This window comes from Hypanus sabinus, chromosome 8 (genome assembly GCF_030144855.1).
Source record: "Hypanus sabinus isolate sHypSab1 chromosome 8, sHypSab1.hap1, whole genome shotgun sequence".
In the NCBI taxonomy this organism is placed as follows: Eukaryota; Metazoa; Chordata; class Chondrichthyes; order Myliobatiformes; family Dasyatidae; genus Hypanus; species Hypanus sabinus.
This window is the reverse complement of record NC_082713.1, coordinates 146,185,553-146,203,459: the sequence shown is the minus strand read 5'-3', so window position 1 is coordinate 146,203,459 and position 17,907 is coordinate 146,185,553. Positions and strand designations below refer to the sequence as shown.

The window sequence follows — 17,907 nt, the reverse complement described above, 5'->3', positions numbered from 1 at the left end:
ATTCTCAATATAACGATACATGTCGGGTAATAGGTCAGCCACAATCTCACTGAATGACAGAGCCAAAATTAAGGCATGATAACTAATTCCATATCCATAGCAACATAGTATCCCCAAGACCAGTGGTCCCTAACCACCAGACCACTGCCCAAGCCTATGTATTCTTCAGCAAATGCCTTTTTGGAAATCTAAATGCACTGTATGTACCTGTTCCTCTTTATCCATCTTTTTTCTACATTTTCAAGTAACTCAAGCAAATATGTCAAACACAATTTTCTTTACATAAAATGATATTCACTCAGCTTGAGTGTCTTATTTTCTGTTTCTAAATGTTCTGTAACTACTTTCTGAGTAATTCATGAATTTCTCAAAGACAGTTAAGCCTATAATTTCCTGTTTTCTGTTTCCCTCCTTTGAATAATTATGTCGCATTTACAATTTTCCAGTTTTCTGTCCAGTCCTCTGGGACTTTGCCAGTATCAAAGAAGTTCAGTAGATTATAGCCACTATTCTCAACCACTTCCTTTAAGATCCATGCAGAAAACCCATGATATCCAGGGAATTTGTCTGTCTTTATTTAGCTCACCTAGATTTTTATCTCCACATAGGATTGTTTCAAGTTGCTCCATCTCCATAGCCATTAATTATCAGTCAGTATTGGCATTTTTAACAGTTCCTACCATTGAAGAGTAATTCGAGATACAGTAACTATTTAGAACTTCTGCCATTTCTCTGTTTCCCACTAGTAATTGTCCCATTTCATCCACCAAAAGAACAATATTTATTTTAATTATTCTCTACTTTTTCTAGATCTATAGAAGCTCCATTTTATACTATTTACTAGTTAATCCTTGTACTCTGTCTTCATCCTCCACAATGTTTATGGGTTAATATATTTGTTTCAAAAACTTCCCAATCATTGGGCCGACTTGTAATCTTCACAATGTTGGATGTCTTTCCCTTTAGTTTGATTCCAAATGTAATTAGAAATGGATAATGCACTCTTCTCGTGAGATTCTCTTTCTGTCTGAAGTATGCCTTACTGAGATTTATGAAATGTTTCCTTAAATAATGTATATAATAGTCTGATCAACCATTGATTGTTAATCTATTTTGCTAGATCACTTTTAGAACCATAGAACACCACAGCACAGTACAGACCCTTCAGCTCTCCATGTTGTGCCGACCCATATAATCTTTAAAAAAAGTACTAAACCCACACTACCCCATAACCCTCCATTTTTCTTTCATCCATGTGCCTGTCCAAGAGGCTCTTAAATACCCCTAATGTTTTAGCCTCCACCGCCATCCCTGGCAAGTCATTCCAGGCACCCACAACCCTCTGTGTAAAAAAACTTACCCCTGATGTCTCCCCTAAACTTCCTTCCCTTAATTTTATACATATGCCCTCTTGAGTTTGCTATTGGTGCCCTGGGAAACAGGTACTGACTATCCACCCTATCTATGCCTCTTATAATCTTGTAGACCTCTATCAAGTCGCCTCTCATTCTTCTATGCTCCAAAGAGAAAAGTCACAGCTCTGCTAACCTTGCTTCATGTGACTTGTTCTCCAAACCAGAAAACATCCTGGTAAATCTCCTTTGCACCCTCTCTATAGCTTCCACATCCTTCCTATAATGAGGTGACCAGAATTGAACACAATACTCTAAGGGCGGTCTCACCAGAGATTTGTAGAGTTGCAACATGACCTCTCTACTCTTGAACTCAATCTCCCTGTTAATGAAGCTTAGCATCCCATAGGCCTATTTAACTACCCTATCAACCTGCGCAGCAACCTTGACGGATGTATGGATTTGAACCCCAAGGTCCCTTTGTTCATCCACACTCTTAAGTAACTGACCATTAATCCTGTACTCAGTACAGGATCTTTCCTTATACCATTCTAATTGTTTTTATTTAACTCCAGGTAACTGTTTCCGATTCAAAATTTTCATCCTCAAAGTGAATTTGAAATGGAAGGAAAATCCTTATGAGCACTAGCAATTAAATAAGTTCACTCTCAAAACAAATTTTACATCTATAAACTTTTCTTGTAATGCAGTGTAATTGTGTGCCACTTCCATGTGTCAGTAAACATTAAATTAACCCACAGCACAAAGGTTTTTAATTCTGACACCACAAGACTTTGGTAAATTAAGAACTACCATCTGCACTGTATGTATAGATTATGTTATACTACCTTGAGATTCATTTTCTTGAAATACAATAGAATTTATGGAAAACTATACACAAGCAAAGAATGCCAAAAAACATGCAAAAGAAAACCATATGTGAAAATAGAAAATAATCCATGAGTTGTAAAGAGTCCTTGAAACTGAGACATGGAATCAGGTGACTGAAGTTATCCACACTGGGTCAGGAGCCTGATGGTTGTTGGGTAATAACTGGTGGCGTGGGACCTAAGGCTTCCCTTCCTCAAACCCAATAGTATTAATGAGAAGAGGGCATGCCTTTGATGGTGGGCAGCTTTGATGATGGATGCTCCTTTCTTACGACAAAGCTCCTTATAAATGTATTCAATGGTGGGGAAGATTTTGCCCACAGTGGGCTGGGCAGTATCCACCACTTTCTGCAGCCTTTTCTGTTCCTGGGCTTGGTGTTTCCAAATCAGGCCATGATGCAACCAGTTAGGATAAACTCCACTGTGCATCTATAAAAGTTCATCAACTAAATAAGTTTTTGCTGCCGTACGGAATGTACAGAAACCTCTAATAAAGTAGAAGTGCTGTTGTGTCTTTTTTTGTGTTGACACTTACGTGCAGGTCTCAGGATAGATCCTCTGATATGTTAATGCCAAGGAATTTAAAGTTACTGGCCCTAATGAGGACTGGCTCAGGGAGTCCCAGCTTCTCCCTCCTGTAGTTAATATCAGCTCTGGCTTTGGGGTGTTAACCGACAGGTTGTTGTTATTGTAGCTCTAAACCAGATTCTTAGTCTCTCTCCTGTGGGACAATTCATCTCCACCTTCGATTTACATCAGCAAACTTAAATACATTGCTAAATCTGTACGTAGCCACTGAATCATAAGTACAGTATAAAGTGAGGAGAGCATGGGGCTAAGCACGCAGTCCTTTGCTGATGGTGATTGAAGAGGTGTTGTTGCCAATCCATACTGACTGCATCTGCCAGTGAGGAAGCTGAGGATCAGATTGCACAGGGAGTTACCGAGGCCCAGTTTTTGGAGCTCAGGGATGAGGTTCCAGGGGTTGATAGTGTTGAATGATGAGCTGTAGTTCATGAACAACATCCTGATGAATGCATCTTCATTGTCCAGGCGTTTCAGAGCTGGGTGAAGAACCAATGAACTGGCATCTGCTGTTGACCTGTTGTGATGGTAGGCGAATTAGAGCGGACCCAGCTCACTCCTCAGGCAGGGATTGATATGCTTCATGCCCCCCGTGGCATATCTAAGGGATGGCAGGTATGGCACGTGCCCTGGGCGCCACCTGAAGGGGGATGTCACTGAGCAGTTTCTATTAAAGTCAGACAAACCATCCTCAGATAGTGAAAAAAGAATTTTCTTCAGATGTATGATCTGTCTTTGATTATCATGGGTGAGAAGCACTAGGATGGCCTTATTTCAGAGCATTGTGTAAGAAGACCATGAAACGTTTCTTCACGAAGAAGGAGGGAAGTGGAGCTGAAGGACAGAAGAGATGAAAGTTGGAGGCGGAGGAAGCCAAGAAGTTGAGCAAGTTCTTCATGCCCTTCTTTGAAAAGCCCAGAACAAGTAGTTCAACAAGTTCCATGGAGTCGCCTGCACCTGCTACAAGTTTGTTAGAATCTGAAGGTGGATCAAGTACAAATGTGTCACAAGCTGAAGAGGAAGTCAAGTCAGATAAATCCGAGTATGATGAGATTAAGAGTGAGGCTGCCACAGAGAACATGGACATGACAGGAGAGGAAGATGATGGTGGTGGTGATGATGTTGAGTTTATTGACCAGATTTTACCTGATGAGTGCCAACACTGAACCTAGTGAACTGGATGATGTCAAAGAGCCTTGAACTGTCAAACCAGAAGTAATTGAACAGCACGGCATTGGACTTCTGAAGTTCGGCAAGGATACTGGAAAAGTAATTCTGCCTGACGCATTGAGAACAGAAATAATAAAGCTGGGTTGGAAGTATTTCCAGAACAGTGAGGGGCCTTTCCTACCAACAAATACTGCTCAATGAACAAAACTTGGTTCAAGAGGAAATTGGGAAATGGTCGTGGTGAGGCAGTGACTTACTCAAGGCTGGCCTATTCCCCTCCTAAAAAGTCTGCATTTTGTATCTGTTGTCTTCTCTATTCCTGGTCAGACCATCAATCCTCATTGGAGCAGGAAAGTGGATTCAACCAGTGGAAAGCACCTGAAAGGTTTAGTGATCATGAAAATGCCAAGAGTCATCGGGAATGCTTCACTCAGTGGAAAGAAACGGAAAGAAATTTAGCTGGAAACAGAGGAGTTACTGACGCTGTATTTCAGTCACAGATTGAAAAGGAAAAGCAAAAGTGCCATGATATCTTGACGAGAATCCTTCACTGCATAAAATTCCCTGCGACTCAGAACCTGGCTTTGCGAGGACACGGAGTCTCTTCAGTTAGACGATGACTCCAATGTGGGAAATTTCCTTGGCTTACTGAAACTACTGGCCATCTTTGACCCTGTCATAAAAGAACACCTCACTCACTGATTTGGAAAGTCATCCTACATCCACATCTTATCTTTCACCGAGTGTCCAGAACAAATTCATACACATGATGGCACCAACTGTTCACCAGAGTTTACTAAGCAGCATTCGTAAAGCCAAGCACTATGGTCTCATGTTCAACTCGACTCCTGATCAGGCACACCGTGAGCAAATGTCAGAAGTAGTGAGGTATGTGGAAGTTGATTTTGAGAGGAAAACAGTCCATGGCAGAGAGTCCTTCCTTGCTTTTATCCAGATAAGCCAGAAGGATGCTGAGAGCTTGGTTTAAGACATCCTGAAACAGCTATAGGAGGATGAAATGGAGCTACAAGACTGTTGGTCACAGTGTTATGACAACATTGCTATGATGGCTGGACACAGAAGTGATGTTCATCAAAGAATAAGTGAGAAAAACAACCTGTTTTGTGAATTGGGTTTGTGAATTGCGACAATCACTCACTCAACTTGGTGGGTGTACATGCAGCCAAGCAGGATACAATGATGGTCACGTTTTTTGGAACCATCGAAGCTCTCGACATGTTTTTGTCTCGTTCAACACAGAGCTGGGAAAAACTCAAAAAACGCTGTGCCTGTGGTTGTTAAGCCAGAGTCCGAAACCAGGTGGAGTGCAAGGACAGAAGCAGTGAAGCCCGTCAACAAGTACCTTGAGGAGATACTTCAAGTTCTCCAGGACATGATAGACAATGAAAACGAGACCAGTGAATCAAGAAGTGACACAAGGAAGCTGTACAACCAAAATGTTGAGTTACGATTTTCTGATTTTGCTAGGATTTTGGAACAAAGTACTCATTCGTATTGACCGTATTCGAAAGAGGCTGCAGGATCCTAGCATTAACTTCCACGATGCTGCGCTGGATTTGAGAGCCCACTGAGAACACTTTTAAGATGAAAGAGAAGTGTTGGTCAGTGAGTCACTCAAAGAAGGAGTCGGTCTCTGTCAAGAATGGAATATTGAAGTTGAAAAACATCAGAGACAAAAGAACCGAATGGCTGATGAGAACTCGAGAGTTGCTGAGTTAACCACTAAGGAGAAAATCTAAAGAGTCATGAAGGGAACACTTGACTGTCTTCACAGAGAAATGGATGAAAGTTTCACTCGTTTGCATGACACTGACGCCAAGTTTGGGTTCCTTCTCAATGTTGAAGGACTGTGTTACGGTGCCGACAGTAACGACCTAAAGAAGTGTGAAAATTTGGGCAAATTGTACAGCTCTGATGTTGATGGACAGCAGATATATAAAGAAATTTTGGGTTGCAGAATGTTGCTATCAAGGTGGGTCAACATGAAAATATCAAGACCTGAAGAGCTTCTTGAATTTATTGTTCAGTGTGGAGATGACAGCGTCTTCCCCAATCTTCACATTGCTATTCAGATAACACTAACCATCGCAGTTTCCATTGCCAGCTGTCAGAGATCATTCAGCAAGTTAAAATGAATACTTCTGTATTTGAGCCTCCATGGGTCAAGACAGACTCTGTGATCTTGCTCTGCTGAGTGTAGAAAGAGGAGAAACTGAACAAAACTGACTTTGATCACATCATAGACCAATTTGCATCAGTGAAAGCAAGGAAGGTGCAGTTATAATTTTTGTGTAGTGCCATAATTTGTTAATTAAATGATTAATGAGCTTGACTTGTATTTTTGAGCTGATATTATGGTAAAGTTATCTAAAAGATGGGTGTCAGATGTTTGGACAGGGGTGCAATTTCAGTGCATGCCATAGGCGCTACTTTCCATAGGTATGCCCCTGCTTGCCCCTCCTCCCGAAGCATTTTATCATGATGGATGTAAGTGCTAATAGATGGCAATCACTGAGGATGCCACTGCGTTCTTCTTGGACCACTGGCATGATTGATGGCTGCTTGAAGCAGGTGGGTACCTCAGACTGCTTAAGCGAGAGGTTGAAGACTCTCATCCAGGTACAAACAGTTTCTGAGGTAAAATACGACAAGATATATTCAGACAAGTGCCCCAAGGCTGAAGGGGCTGTACAGCTCTTTTCTGATCTTGCTCCCACATGTTGTAAATGAATAATAATAAAAACATTACACTGCTCTGTTTGGACTCCCCATCCAGTCATTTTTTTCCTATTTATCCTACCAAGTCCTTTAGACTTTAATTAGACTATTTCTTACTCCTGTGGAAAATACAAGTATATGTTTGCAACCAATCCCCATAATTTAACTACTGTATTGTGATTATTAGTTCAACCCAGCACTGGATTCTCTCCAAGATCGATTTTCTTGTCTAGAAGATATGAAATTGAACACCTCGTTACAGACGTGCACTGTAAAGGTGTGTGTTGTTTTTTAATCCGAAACTTAAGAGTGGAGTGATTGCCTTGCATCACTTTGAGGAGGCAGATTTGTGCGCAGGATAAAATTAAAAATAATGACAGAAACATAACCTCTTTTTAAGTGGTTAATGTCTAAAGGGCAACGGAAATGGTGAAGTTATATTAAACTCTGGTCATTGCTCATCTGCCTTTAATAACCTTACATCAAGCTAAATCACAATCTTTCTCTTACTGTTCTTATGATGCATTAGATCATAGAACATAGATCAGTACAGAACATGAAAAGGCCATTCAGCCCACAATGTTGTGCCAAAGCAGCTAAAAAGCAAATCGAAAACACCGAAACACTAATCCCACCTAACCACACTTTGTCCATATCTCTTCATCTTCCTCACATTCACATGCCTATCCAAACATCTCTTAAAAGCCTCTAATGTTTTTGCCTCTACCACCATACTAGGTAGCGCATTCCAGGCATCTACCACTTTGAGTTAAAAACTTAACCCTCACATCCCCTTTGAATCTACCCCCTCACCTTCAATGCATGCCCTCTGGTAGTAGAAACTTCAAACCCTGGGAAACAGATACTCTCTGTTCACACTGTCTATGCCTCTCATAATCTTGTAAACCTCTGTCAGATCTCTCCTTAGCCTCAGGTGCTCCAGATAACTGACCCTGTTAATCCCAGTATGACCCATCTGCAGCTTGTACTAGCTTCCTTGTATCATGGCTGCCCTTCCTATTTTTCCTACATGCCATTTTTCCACTATCACTTGCATTCCCATTAGCCCTTTCTTTTGGTCTTATACTACCTCTCAGCACTTCTGTTTAATTATACAAGCCAATCTCTTGCCCTTCTAGGATAAGAACAGGTCTCATATTGTACAATAATATCCAAATCCTCTCTACGTTCAGCTGCTTGGCAATTTGCAATCCTTATTAAAATATATTAACATAAACAGAATGGAACAAAACATTAGCATATTTGTTTAATCTTAGCTTCAGCATTATAAAACATTCCCAATTTCAAAAACACTCAAGTGAATACTGAAACAGTAATATTTGTATGATTATGTAGAACAATTGATACTTGAACATGATTACAAAGCTCTAATGTAGTTGAAGGCTTCTGCATAAGATAATAGAACAAAATTAACTTGGAAGCCAGGTTACAAGATGAAATATAATTCAAGGTAACAAACAACACAGGAAAAATCACAAAGCACAGACTGATGATCCCAAGACAGCTATTGTGGTGATAGTTCATAAAAATCATTCAGAATGACTGCCAGAAAGATTTTAATAACTACAAGATATGATAAAGTAATTTATCTTGATTTCTAAGAGAAAATGTTGCCACTCCAAGGTAATTATTCTTCATTTCACAGAGCACAGTGCAGAGGCGAACGGCAGATGATGAAAATTGTGGGTGCTTACAGGACACCCTTCGTCTTCCTTCACCGTCCAAGTGGAGGGAAGTGGAAACGTAATGGTTTCTCCCAATCGCAATCTCCTCTCTGCACAGCACTCAAGCATTGCTTCACATGCAAGCCACTAAGAATGGAAATAATCCCAAATCACGTATAATGTGCATGAATTTACCACTGTGAATTTCACTGTCAGTTATTTTTCATTGCACATTGAAACCACCAATTATGACTGGCTGCTGATTTCTCGAAAGAAATTGCACTTAAGTGTTAATTTCCCTCTCTTTGCAGAATGATACCCAGCCAACTTAACTGGCTGCTTCTGACTTAAGTCCATTTTGATAAAGGATCTCAGACCTGAGATATTCTCTGTTTCTTTATCCATAGATTCTGCCTGGCTCATTGGACCCAACATTTTCTGTTTTTATTTCCATCTTCTGCAGGTTTTTAAAATCCTAACATACAGTTAAGTCTTGCCCTTTGACATCTTTACCTGTCACAAACAAGAGGTTAATGGGAATTGGCAGAAAATTGTTCATCCCAGAGGCCTTTAACCGAGAGTCAGCAAACCTGGAGATTTAGATAACATTTGATTTTACTTGAATTCTTAACTGTACCACAATCTCAAAAAAGCAGAATGTTTGCATGTTCATGTGCAAATGTGTGACTACAGATTGAAATATAAAAAAATATATTAGACTAAAAGAGGAGTGAAACACTGGACAAAAGGGAGAAACATGGCAATAAAAAGCAGTAAGAGGTGTGCAAATCAGATAAAATGTGTAATCTAATGATGAGAAGGAAGAGGTATAGTAATCAGAAATAGAAAACTGGGTGAAGAAACATGCAACAGAGGGAAACGTTCCTTTCTTTAAAATATTTTGAATTGTTCTGACGCCGTACTTGAGGAGATAAAGCTAAATTTTTATTTGAACAAATGCTGTAACTCAAATTCAATATAATTTGACATATTTACATTTCAGAAACAGCTTATAATGTGCGACATAGCAGTCTCCAATCTCGCTAGGAGGTAGGCTTGTGTCTTAAAAATCCTACCCATATGTCTTATGTTCAACTTCAGGCAGCTGCATCTTTCCTGTATGCGGTGAATACATTTTGTGTTCTCAGATCACCAATTTGCATTCTTGATATTAGTGAGCTACTCACAAACAATGCCCTATCAGCGAGTTGCTGCGGATATCATTCTAGCTGACGCTATGTCTCTCGAGTATAAAACAAATCAGCCTGACCTGATGGAGATCCTGATTTGCTTCGGATGTTAATCTGAGCTCCATTGTTTTTCGTGGGAGGGATTTTTGATCCCTGTTGCTTTTCCAGCTCCCCTGGAGACAAAATTAATATGATACTTATTTAATTAAATCATTTTCAACTTAACTTGCTATTTTCAATTTGATCCAGCTTTTTCTTAATATTCGAAGTCAGTACTTTAGAATTGTTATTACAGACCATTTCATCAAAAGCCTTAGAAATTTCTGGACTCTTACGATTCTGTCCCCTTGCACATCCCTGATTTTATTCACTCCTCAGTGACAGCCATCTTCTACTTCTCAGATTGTCCATGAGTTTGAGTATGACTTGCTTCCACTCTGGTTTTCTAGTTTTGAAGTTGTCTTGAAGAGGCCAATATGGGTATGGGGCAGATGTTGGCTGAGAGGACAGCATACATTTAGCAATCCGACCTGAGATACTCAAACAACATTCTTAAACCTCTCAACCTTAAAAGCTCATCGATGCTTCTTAAAGGCAAATTTCTGGTTACCTGCTCCAATATCTATTGTTTCAGTCAACATTTGCTTGATAGACACCTTTGTTACGTAATTTTGGGATGGCTTACTGTGATAAAGGTGACCTATAGAGGCAATTTATTGTTGTTTATATCTAAATGTCGCATCTTTATAAGCAATGCCAGAAAATTAAATGCTTTATGTCAGTGTGAAATTTATTATTATGGCATGAAATTTGGTGCACTTCTCCAATTCCCGTAAGGAATCATAGATCACACACTAGTTGACTGTGCCAGCTTGCTGGCTCACAGTTGCTTGACAGGAGAAATGAGATGCAGTAGAGACAGGGAGCGGGCAATGCATGCCATCCTCAGTTAACACACTCCGATGGATGCTAAGAGGGGTGCCCCATGTTATCATTAGCCATCTCAAAAGGAAAACACTATAATTAATAAAGGTTTGTTTTGCAAAATTACACAAGTTGAGTCACACTGCTGTTGTTCATCTTTAACAGATTACATCAGGAATTTAATCTTAATGTGATTCCTAATGTTCCCCATTATTTCTTCAACTGCCACATTACTCAAAAGAAATTGATTCTGAAGGGATCTATTTATCATCAGACGTGCCATGTGTTTACTGCAATTTAACTTTGAAGCTGAAAATTGTTTGTCTGGTATCCCAAATGAAAAAGCCAATTAGCCAATTAGAGAAAATGCAATGAAACTGCTACAGTATTAGTGGGGTGACAGGATGGAGATAACTCTCTACCAAGGGAGGTGTAAGGCACTCCTCCCTTCACTAGCCTGCAGGTCACCCTTGTGCAAGGTGTAGCACCTGCTTAGCCCCCTGATCAGGGTCACAAGAAGCCATGGGAGCAGGTAGTGGATGGTCGTATGAGCAGCTGGTCCTGGGTACGCAACCACTGACACCAGACAGACAGTCTCTGAAGAGTTTTGATAATGTCTGGAGTCTCCCATCTTGTAAAGAGACTGTCCAGAAGAAGACAATGGTAAACCACTTCTGTAGAAAAATTTGCCAAGAACTAAAAGGGCTACGATTGCCCATGTCATACCACATTCGACATGGCACATAACCAATGAAAAACACTATTAGATTTGCAGTGAGCTATTTTAAAGTACTTTATTTCACTCCACTGTTACTTTGCAAAAGACACTACAAAAACGAATGTTCTTTTGCCACTGCCTACATTGTTGACAGGTGAGGCACTCTGAAAAATTTAAAAATAAACTTTGCTATGGCACATGATTCTGGCTGTCTTTATATCTGTCTTGATATTTTGAATATAAAGACAGAGGTGAGTACTTTTATCAAAATCTGATTGTTCATTTTTGCTAAGCTTTTCCTTACAGAAATATATCATGTTCGAGCCTTCAGGCAATTTTCACCTGCCTTCTCTTCTAATTAGGAAGTCCAATGGAAATGAGAACAACATGCTTCTACTCCTGTTACAGCATAGCTTATCTTTTGGGGGCTGCTACTGGCTGACAGGACTGGGAGTTGGTGGTGTTCTTTTCACTGTTATATGCAAGTCTGCTTTGTGCTCCTTCCAGGGTCTCAACACCATCCTAATGCTTCTTACTCACTTTGAGCAGTCATAGGCCAGGATTTCCCAAGAGTCAGAAAGGGTTACCAGACTTCTTCAAGGAAGCTTTGAGGGAATCCTTGAATCTATCTGCTTGGTATTGCCCTCCCAGGGCAGCTCTTAGGATAGTATAACTGCTTTGGGAGCATAGTGATGGGCAAGAAATTGATTTGCTCAGCTCAAAGTAACTGAACAGAAGATAATAAAAGCTGCTGAGAATGCTGGCCAAGAGAGGGGACTAAAGTTGGTTCACTTATCCTTCCAATATATTTGGAGGGTCTTGCTGTGGTATTTTTCCAGTGACCTGAAGTGCCTGCTGAAGGTTGTCCAAGTCCCAGCATAGAGGAGAGCAGCGATCTTATTGCCCAGGTTGTAGTTTTTGATCTTTAAATCATTTCTACCTTAGTCAGTCAAAGACAGTGCCATTGCATTGAGGTTGGTAGTGAATTTCAGCCTTGTTGCCTGCTTTCGCTGAGCTGGCTCTCACAAGATAGGTAGTTGCTCGCATTTTCCAGGGTCTCACTGTGAACCTTCATTGTTGGAGGGTAATGGAGTCACTTACAGTGTCACAGAATAATTATGGTGCAGAGAAAGGTGATTGAGCCTAATGAGTCAATGTGATTTCTCCAAAGAACACGGTCAGTCCCATTTCATCATGACTCATTCAATTTTCCTCTCGGAGCCAATCTCCTGCTTTCTCCTCGTATCCCTTTGTGTCCTGATCAATTGAGAATCTATCCTCTGCCTTAAATATACACAAAGACTAGGCCTCTACTGCTGCCTACAACAAAGAATTCCACAGATTCACTACCCTTCTCAACTCCATTCTACAATGACGCCCCTCTATTCTGAGCTGTGTCCTCTGGTCTTAGACTCTCCCACCATCGGAAACATCTTCTCCACATCCACTCTACCAGAGCCTTTCACTATTTGATAGGTTTAAATGAGGTCACCCCCTCATTTTTCTCAGCTCCAGTGAATACAGGCCCAGAGCTAACAAATGCTCTTCATATAATGTCAGTCAATTCTGGAGTCATTTGTGTGAACCTCCCTTGAACCCTCTCCAGTTTCAACACATCCTTTCTAAGATAAGGGGCACGAAAGTGCTCACAAAACTCCAAGTGAGGCCTCACCAGTGTTTCATAAAGTCTCACCATTACATCCTTGCCTTTATATTCTATTCCTCTTGATATGAATGCTAACATTGCATTTCCCTTCTTCACCACAGACTCAACAAGCAAATTAACCTTAGGGCACAACAATGCCCAAGTCCCCTTGTACCTCAGATATTTGTATTTTTTCTCCATTTAGAAAATAGTCATACCTTTCACTTCTTCTACCAAAGTGCATGACCATACACTTCCTGACATTGTATTCCATCTGCCAGCTCTTTGCCCATTCTCATAATCTGTCTAAGTCCTTCTGTAGCCTCTCTACTTCCTCAAAACTACCTGTCTCTCCACCTATCTTTATATTGTCTGCAAACTTTGCAACAAAGCTATTAATTCCATCATGCAAATCATTGATGTAGAACGTAAAATTAATCGATCCCAATACAGAGCCTTGTGGAACACCACTATTCACACTCTTGGCCTCTTGCCAATCAGCCACTGCTTTATCCATGCTAGAATCCTTCCTGTAATACCATGGGCTTGTAGCTTGTTAAGCATGTGTGGCACCTTGTCAACGACCTTCTGAGAATCTAAGTACGCAACATCAACTGATTTTCCTTTGTCTATCCTGCTTGTTATTTCTTCAAGAAATCCAACAGATTTGTCAAGCAAGATTTTCTCTTGAGGGAACCATGCTGACTGTGGCTTTTCTTATCATGTGCCTCCAAGTACCCTGACACCCCACCCTTAATAATCGACTTCAACATCTTCCCAACCACTGAGGTCAGAGACTAACTGGCCTACAGTTTCCTTTCTTCTGTCTCTCTCCCTTCTTGAAGTCCATACCAGAGTCTAGTGATTCTTGAAAGATGATTGCTAATGCCTCCATGATCTCTTCAGTTATCTCTTTCAGAACTCTGGAGTGTACACCATCTGGTCCAGGTGACTTATCCACTTTCAGACCATTCAGCTTCCCAAGAACCTTCTCTCTAGTTATGGTAACTTCACACACTTCATGATCCCGACATCTGGAACTTCCACCATACTGCTAGTGTCTTCCACAATGAAGACTGATGCAAAATATTTATTCAGCTTGTCCACTATTTCCTTGTCCCTCATTACTACCTCTTCAGCATCATTTTCCAGCGGTCCAATATCCACTCTCATCTCCTTCACACTTTATACATCTGAAGAAACTTTTGGTATTCTGTTTAATATTATTGGCTAGCTTACTTTCATATTCCATCTTTACCTTCTTGACTTTCTAGTTGCCTTCTGTTGGTCTTTAAAAGCATCCCAAGCCTCCAACTTCCCACTAATTTTTGCTCTATTATTTACCCTCTCTTTGGCTTTTCCCCACTTTATCCCTGTTACCATGCAATGTGGCCAACCAATATCATTCTGAAATCATCTTCTCGTTCAGTCACCTCTGGAGGTGGTATGTTCCCTGCCATTACATGTGCTGTGTGAAAACATTCTTCCTCACATCTCCCCTATACAACTTGTCCTAAATCCAGATCCATGTACTGTAACAATCAGTGAGTGGTAACTTCTCTTCCTCGTCTACCTCAGTTGAATCTCCTATCTAAACCTATAACTTAGCCTGTGACTGGAAAATGCTGACATTAAAAATTTGATATCTCTTACTATGATGGCCATGAATAGAAAACAACAATAGGAATAGTTGTTGAAATAGAGAGATATATTAGATCTACATCAGTGTGGCTTATGGTAGTTATCTGAAAACTATAAAAGTGCTTTGAAGTATTGCACCCACACTGCCTGTACATAATTGCACAAACAATTCTGGGGATAATTGTGTCAATAAATTTTATTCTGATTGTATTACGGACAGTTTTTTAAAAACTGATTTTAATTGCTTCTGATTCTAGCATGAAATGACACTTCCAATCGGTTGTGGAATTATGATTGGAAATTTTACACAGCACATTTGCCCAGTGTCAACAGTTCACCTGGTGATCTACCGCTACTCTAAATAATAGACGATTCCAAGTGCATGTTTTAAACATGATTATGTTACAACTTCAGATTCTTGTGGATAGCTTCATGAGGAATGTTATGGAGTGTGCATTTCATTCTTATTCCTCGGCTCTGGTCAGTACATCAGCCCTCCATCATCCCACTGTTGTTGGGAGGAAGGTTCCAGACGGCACCAATGAGGGATTGTGAAAATCAGAACAGATGGAAAGAAAAGTCAACCTTTGAGCATTCACAAAGAAAATTTAAAAGTCTGAAATATCTCAGCAGCTTCCTATATGACCCAAACTTCTGAGATAATTTTAGAACTAGAGCTGGGATTGGTTTATTATGGTCACATGTACCAAGATAGAGTGAAAAGCTTGTCTTGCATATTGTTCATAGAGATCAAATCATTGCACTGAGCACTGAGGTAAAACAAGGTTAAGAAACAATGTTGAATAAAGAGTAACAGCAACAGAGAGAGCATAGTGCAGGTAGATAATAAGGTGGAAAATCCTAACAAGGGAGATTTTAAGAATTTTTGAAAATCACACAATCTTTATAAACATTATAATGCTTCCTAAAATATCAATTTTCCAATACCCAGTATAAAAACATGATTGCATCAAAATATTGTTTTTCAGTAGAACTGCAGCTTTATGCATGCTGTTGCTGCTCAGCTCCCTCTGATAATGCAGAGCTACAAGAATAATGCAGGCTTACAATCCCAGAATTCAACAATTACTATACTTGCTAAGTAAAAGCTTCACACTTAACCAGTTGGGCTCAACATATCTGCAGTGGAAATAAGCCCACATCAACATAATTACTCACAGTCAATTCGAATTTGCTCCATTTCTGTTACTTCAGCAATTGATTCTTTCAGCTCCTCAACAAACTTCTGGAGTTCCTCTGAACTTTGTGCACAGAAACTGATTGCTTGTTTCTTCTCTGAGCCGGAAACCGATGACACCAAGGTGATCCCGTGAGGATAAACTAGCAGGCAAAACATTCAGAAATTAGCTCAGTTAATGTACATAATGTCCTTTCCTGTTCTGCATCTTAGAGTATGCAATTTTTAAGCTGAAGGAGATAAGGATGTAACAGAGATTATTAACTTTGATTTGTCCTGCAAAAAACTGTTTAAAGAGAAAGTTCAGGAAAGTACATTTGTTCATTCATAAGTGAACAAATTATCTTCACAAAGTGAATAAAGGTCACATTATCTTCAGCTGGTCTGAATGAATGTTCCAGAGCATATTCTAATGATTCAGGGTTTGGGTTTACAAGAGTACACAGTTTTTGTTGAATGTAGGAAGAACACAGAACATAGTACAAGCTCTTTGGTCTATAGTGCCTGGGCCAACAATGATGCCAATACAAATGAATCTCACCTACATACACATGGGCCATATTCCTCTGATTCCTGCCTGTTCATATGTCTGTTAAACACTGTTACTGTATTTGCCATACCACCTCCCCTGACAGTGCATGCAGGCACCTACCACACTCAGTAAAAAGAGGTTGCCTCACAAATCTCCTTCAGACTTTTGCCCTCGCAACTTAAACTTCTGCCCTTTTATATCTGACACTTCCACCTCAACCAAAAAAACTTTGACAATCTACATTATCAATGCATCTCAATTTTATTTCAAGTCACACCTCAGCCTCTGATACTCCAAAGAAATCAATCTGTATTCATTCAACCCCTCTTTATATCTAATACACTCAAATCCATATGTGTTGAACATCGCCTGCCCCTTCTCCAAAGCCTCCATATCTTTCTATAATACAGCAAACAGAACTACACATGCTGCAAATGTGGACTGAACAAAGCTTTGTGCAATTACAATATGACTCCACAACTTTTATACTTAATGCAAGAATCAATAAAGATACCTTTCTACTGTCCTAATCTGTAGCATTGCCACTTTCAGGGAGCTATGGACTTGCACTCAATAACCCTCCATTAATCAAAGTTCTCAAGGGTCCTGCCATGTACTGCATAATTTCTTCTTGCATTTGACCTCCCACAATGCATCACTCACATCCATTTGGTCAGATTTCTCTGGTCTTACAGTATCCTTTGATTTCTCACTATCCAGTTAATACCCCAGTCAAATCGAGAAAGATCAAACCCACAGCTTCAGTTTTCTGCAAAAAAAAATTCTGTGTAATAAACACAAGAAAATCTGCGGATGCTGGAAATCCTAAGCAATACACACAAATTGCTGGAGGAACTCAACGGGCCAGGTAACATCTATGGAAAACAGTAAACAGTCAACATTTTGGGCCAAGACCCTTCATCAGGACTGGAAATGAAACGGGAAGGAGTCAGACCAAGAAGTTGGGAGGAGGGGTGGAAGAAGTACAAGGTGGCAGGTGATAGGAGAAACCGGGACAGGGAGAGGGAGTTGGGAAATTGATTAGTGAACAAGATAAAGGGCTGGTGAAGGGGGGGGGGGAATCTGTTAGGACAGGACAGAAGACAATGAAAGAAAGGGAAGGGGAGCCCCACCAGAGGGATGTGATAGGCAGAGATAAGGTGAAGAAGGAAACAGGAATGGGGAATGGTAAAGGTGGTCAATTACCAGAAGATTGAGAAATTGATGAATATGCCATCAGGTTGGAGGCTACCCAGACAGAATATAAGGTGTTGCTCCATCAACCTGAGTGTGGCCTTATCATGGCAGTAGAGGAGGCCATGGAAGGGCATGTCGGAATGGGAACGGGAAGTTGAATTGAAATGGGTGGCCACCATGAAATCCCACATTTTCTGGTGGATGGAGCAGAGGTGCTTGACAAAGCAGTCTCCCAATCTATGTTGGGTCTCACTGATGTACAAGAGGCCACACCGGGAGCACTGAACACAGTAGATGACCAAACAGACTCACAGGTGAAGTGTTGCCGCACCTGGAAGGGCTGTTTGGTAGTCCTGAATGGTAGTGAGGGAGGAGGTGTAGGGGCAGGTATAACATTTGTTCTGCTTGCAAGAATAAGCACCAGGATGGAAATCAGTAAGG

General features: G+C 40.4%; 1 protein-coding gene across 1 annotated transcript in view; it reads right to left on the bottom strand.

The window, feature by feature from the left end:
* LOC132398550 (IQ motif and SEC7 domain-containing protein 3-like) overlaps window positions 1–17,907 on the bottom strand; it is a 165,238-nt gene that overhangs the window by 31,127 nt on the left and 116,204 nt on the right. The window contains exons 9-10 of the mRNA XM_059978171.1: window positions 15,719–15,880; window positions 9,692–9,784 (exon numbers count right to left, since the gene is read on the bottom strand). Of these exons, the coding sequence (XP_059834154.1) occupies window positions 9,692–9,784; window positions 15,719–15,880 (255 nt within the window). The remainder of the gene's footprint in view (window positions 1–9,691; window positions 9,785–15,718; window positions 15,881–17,907) is intronic.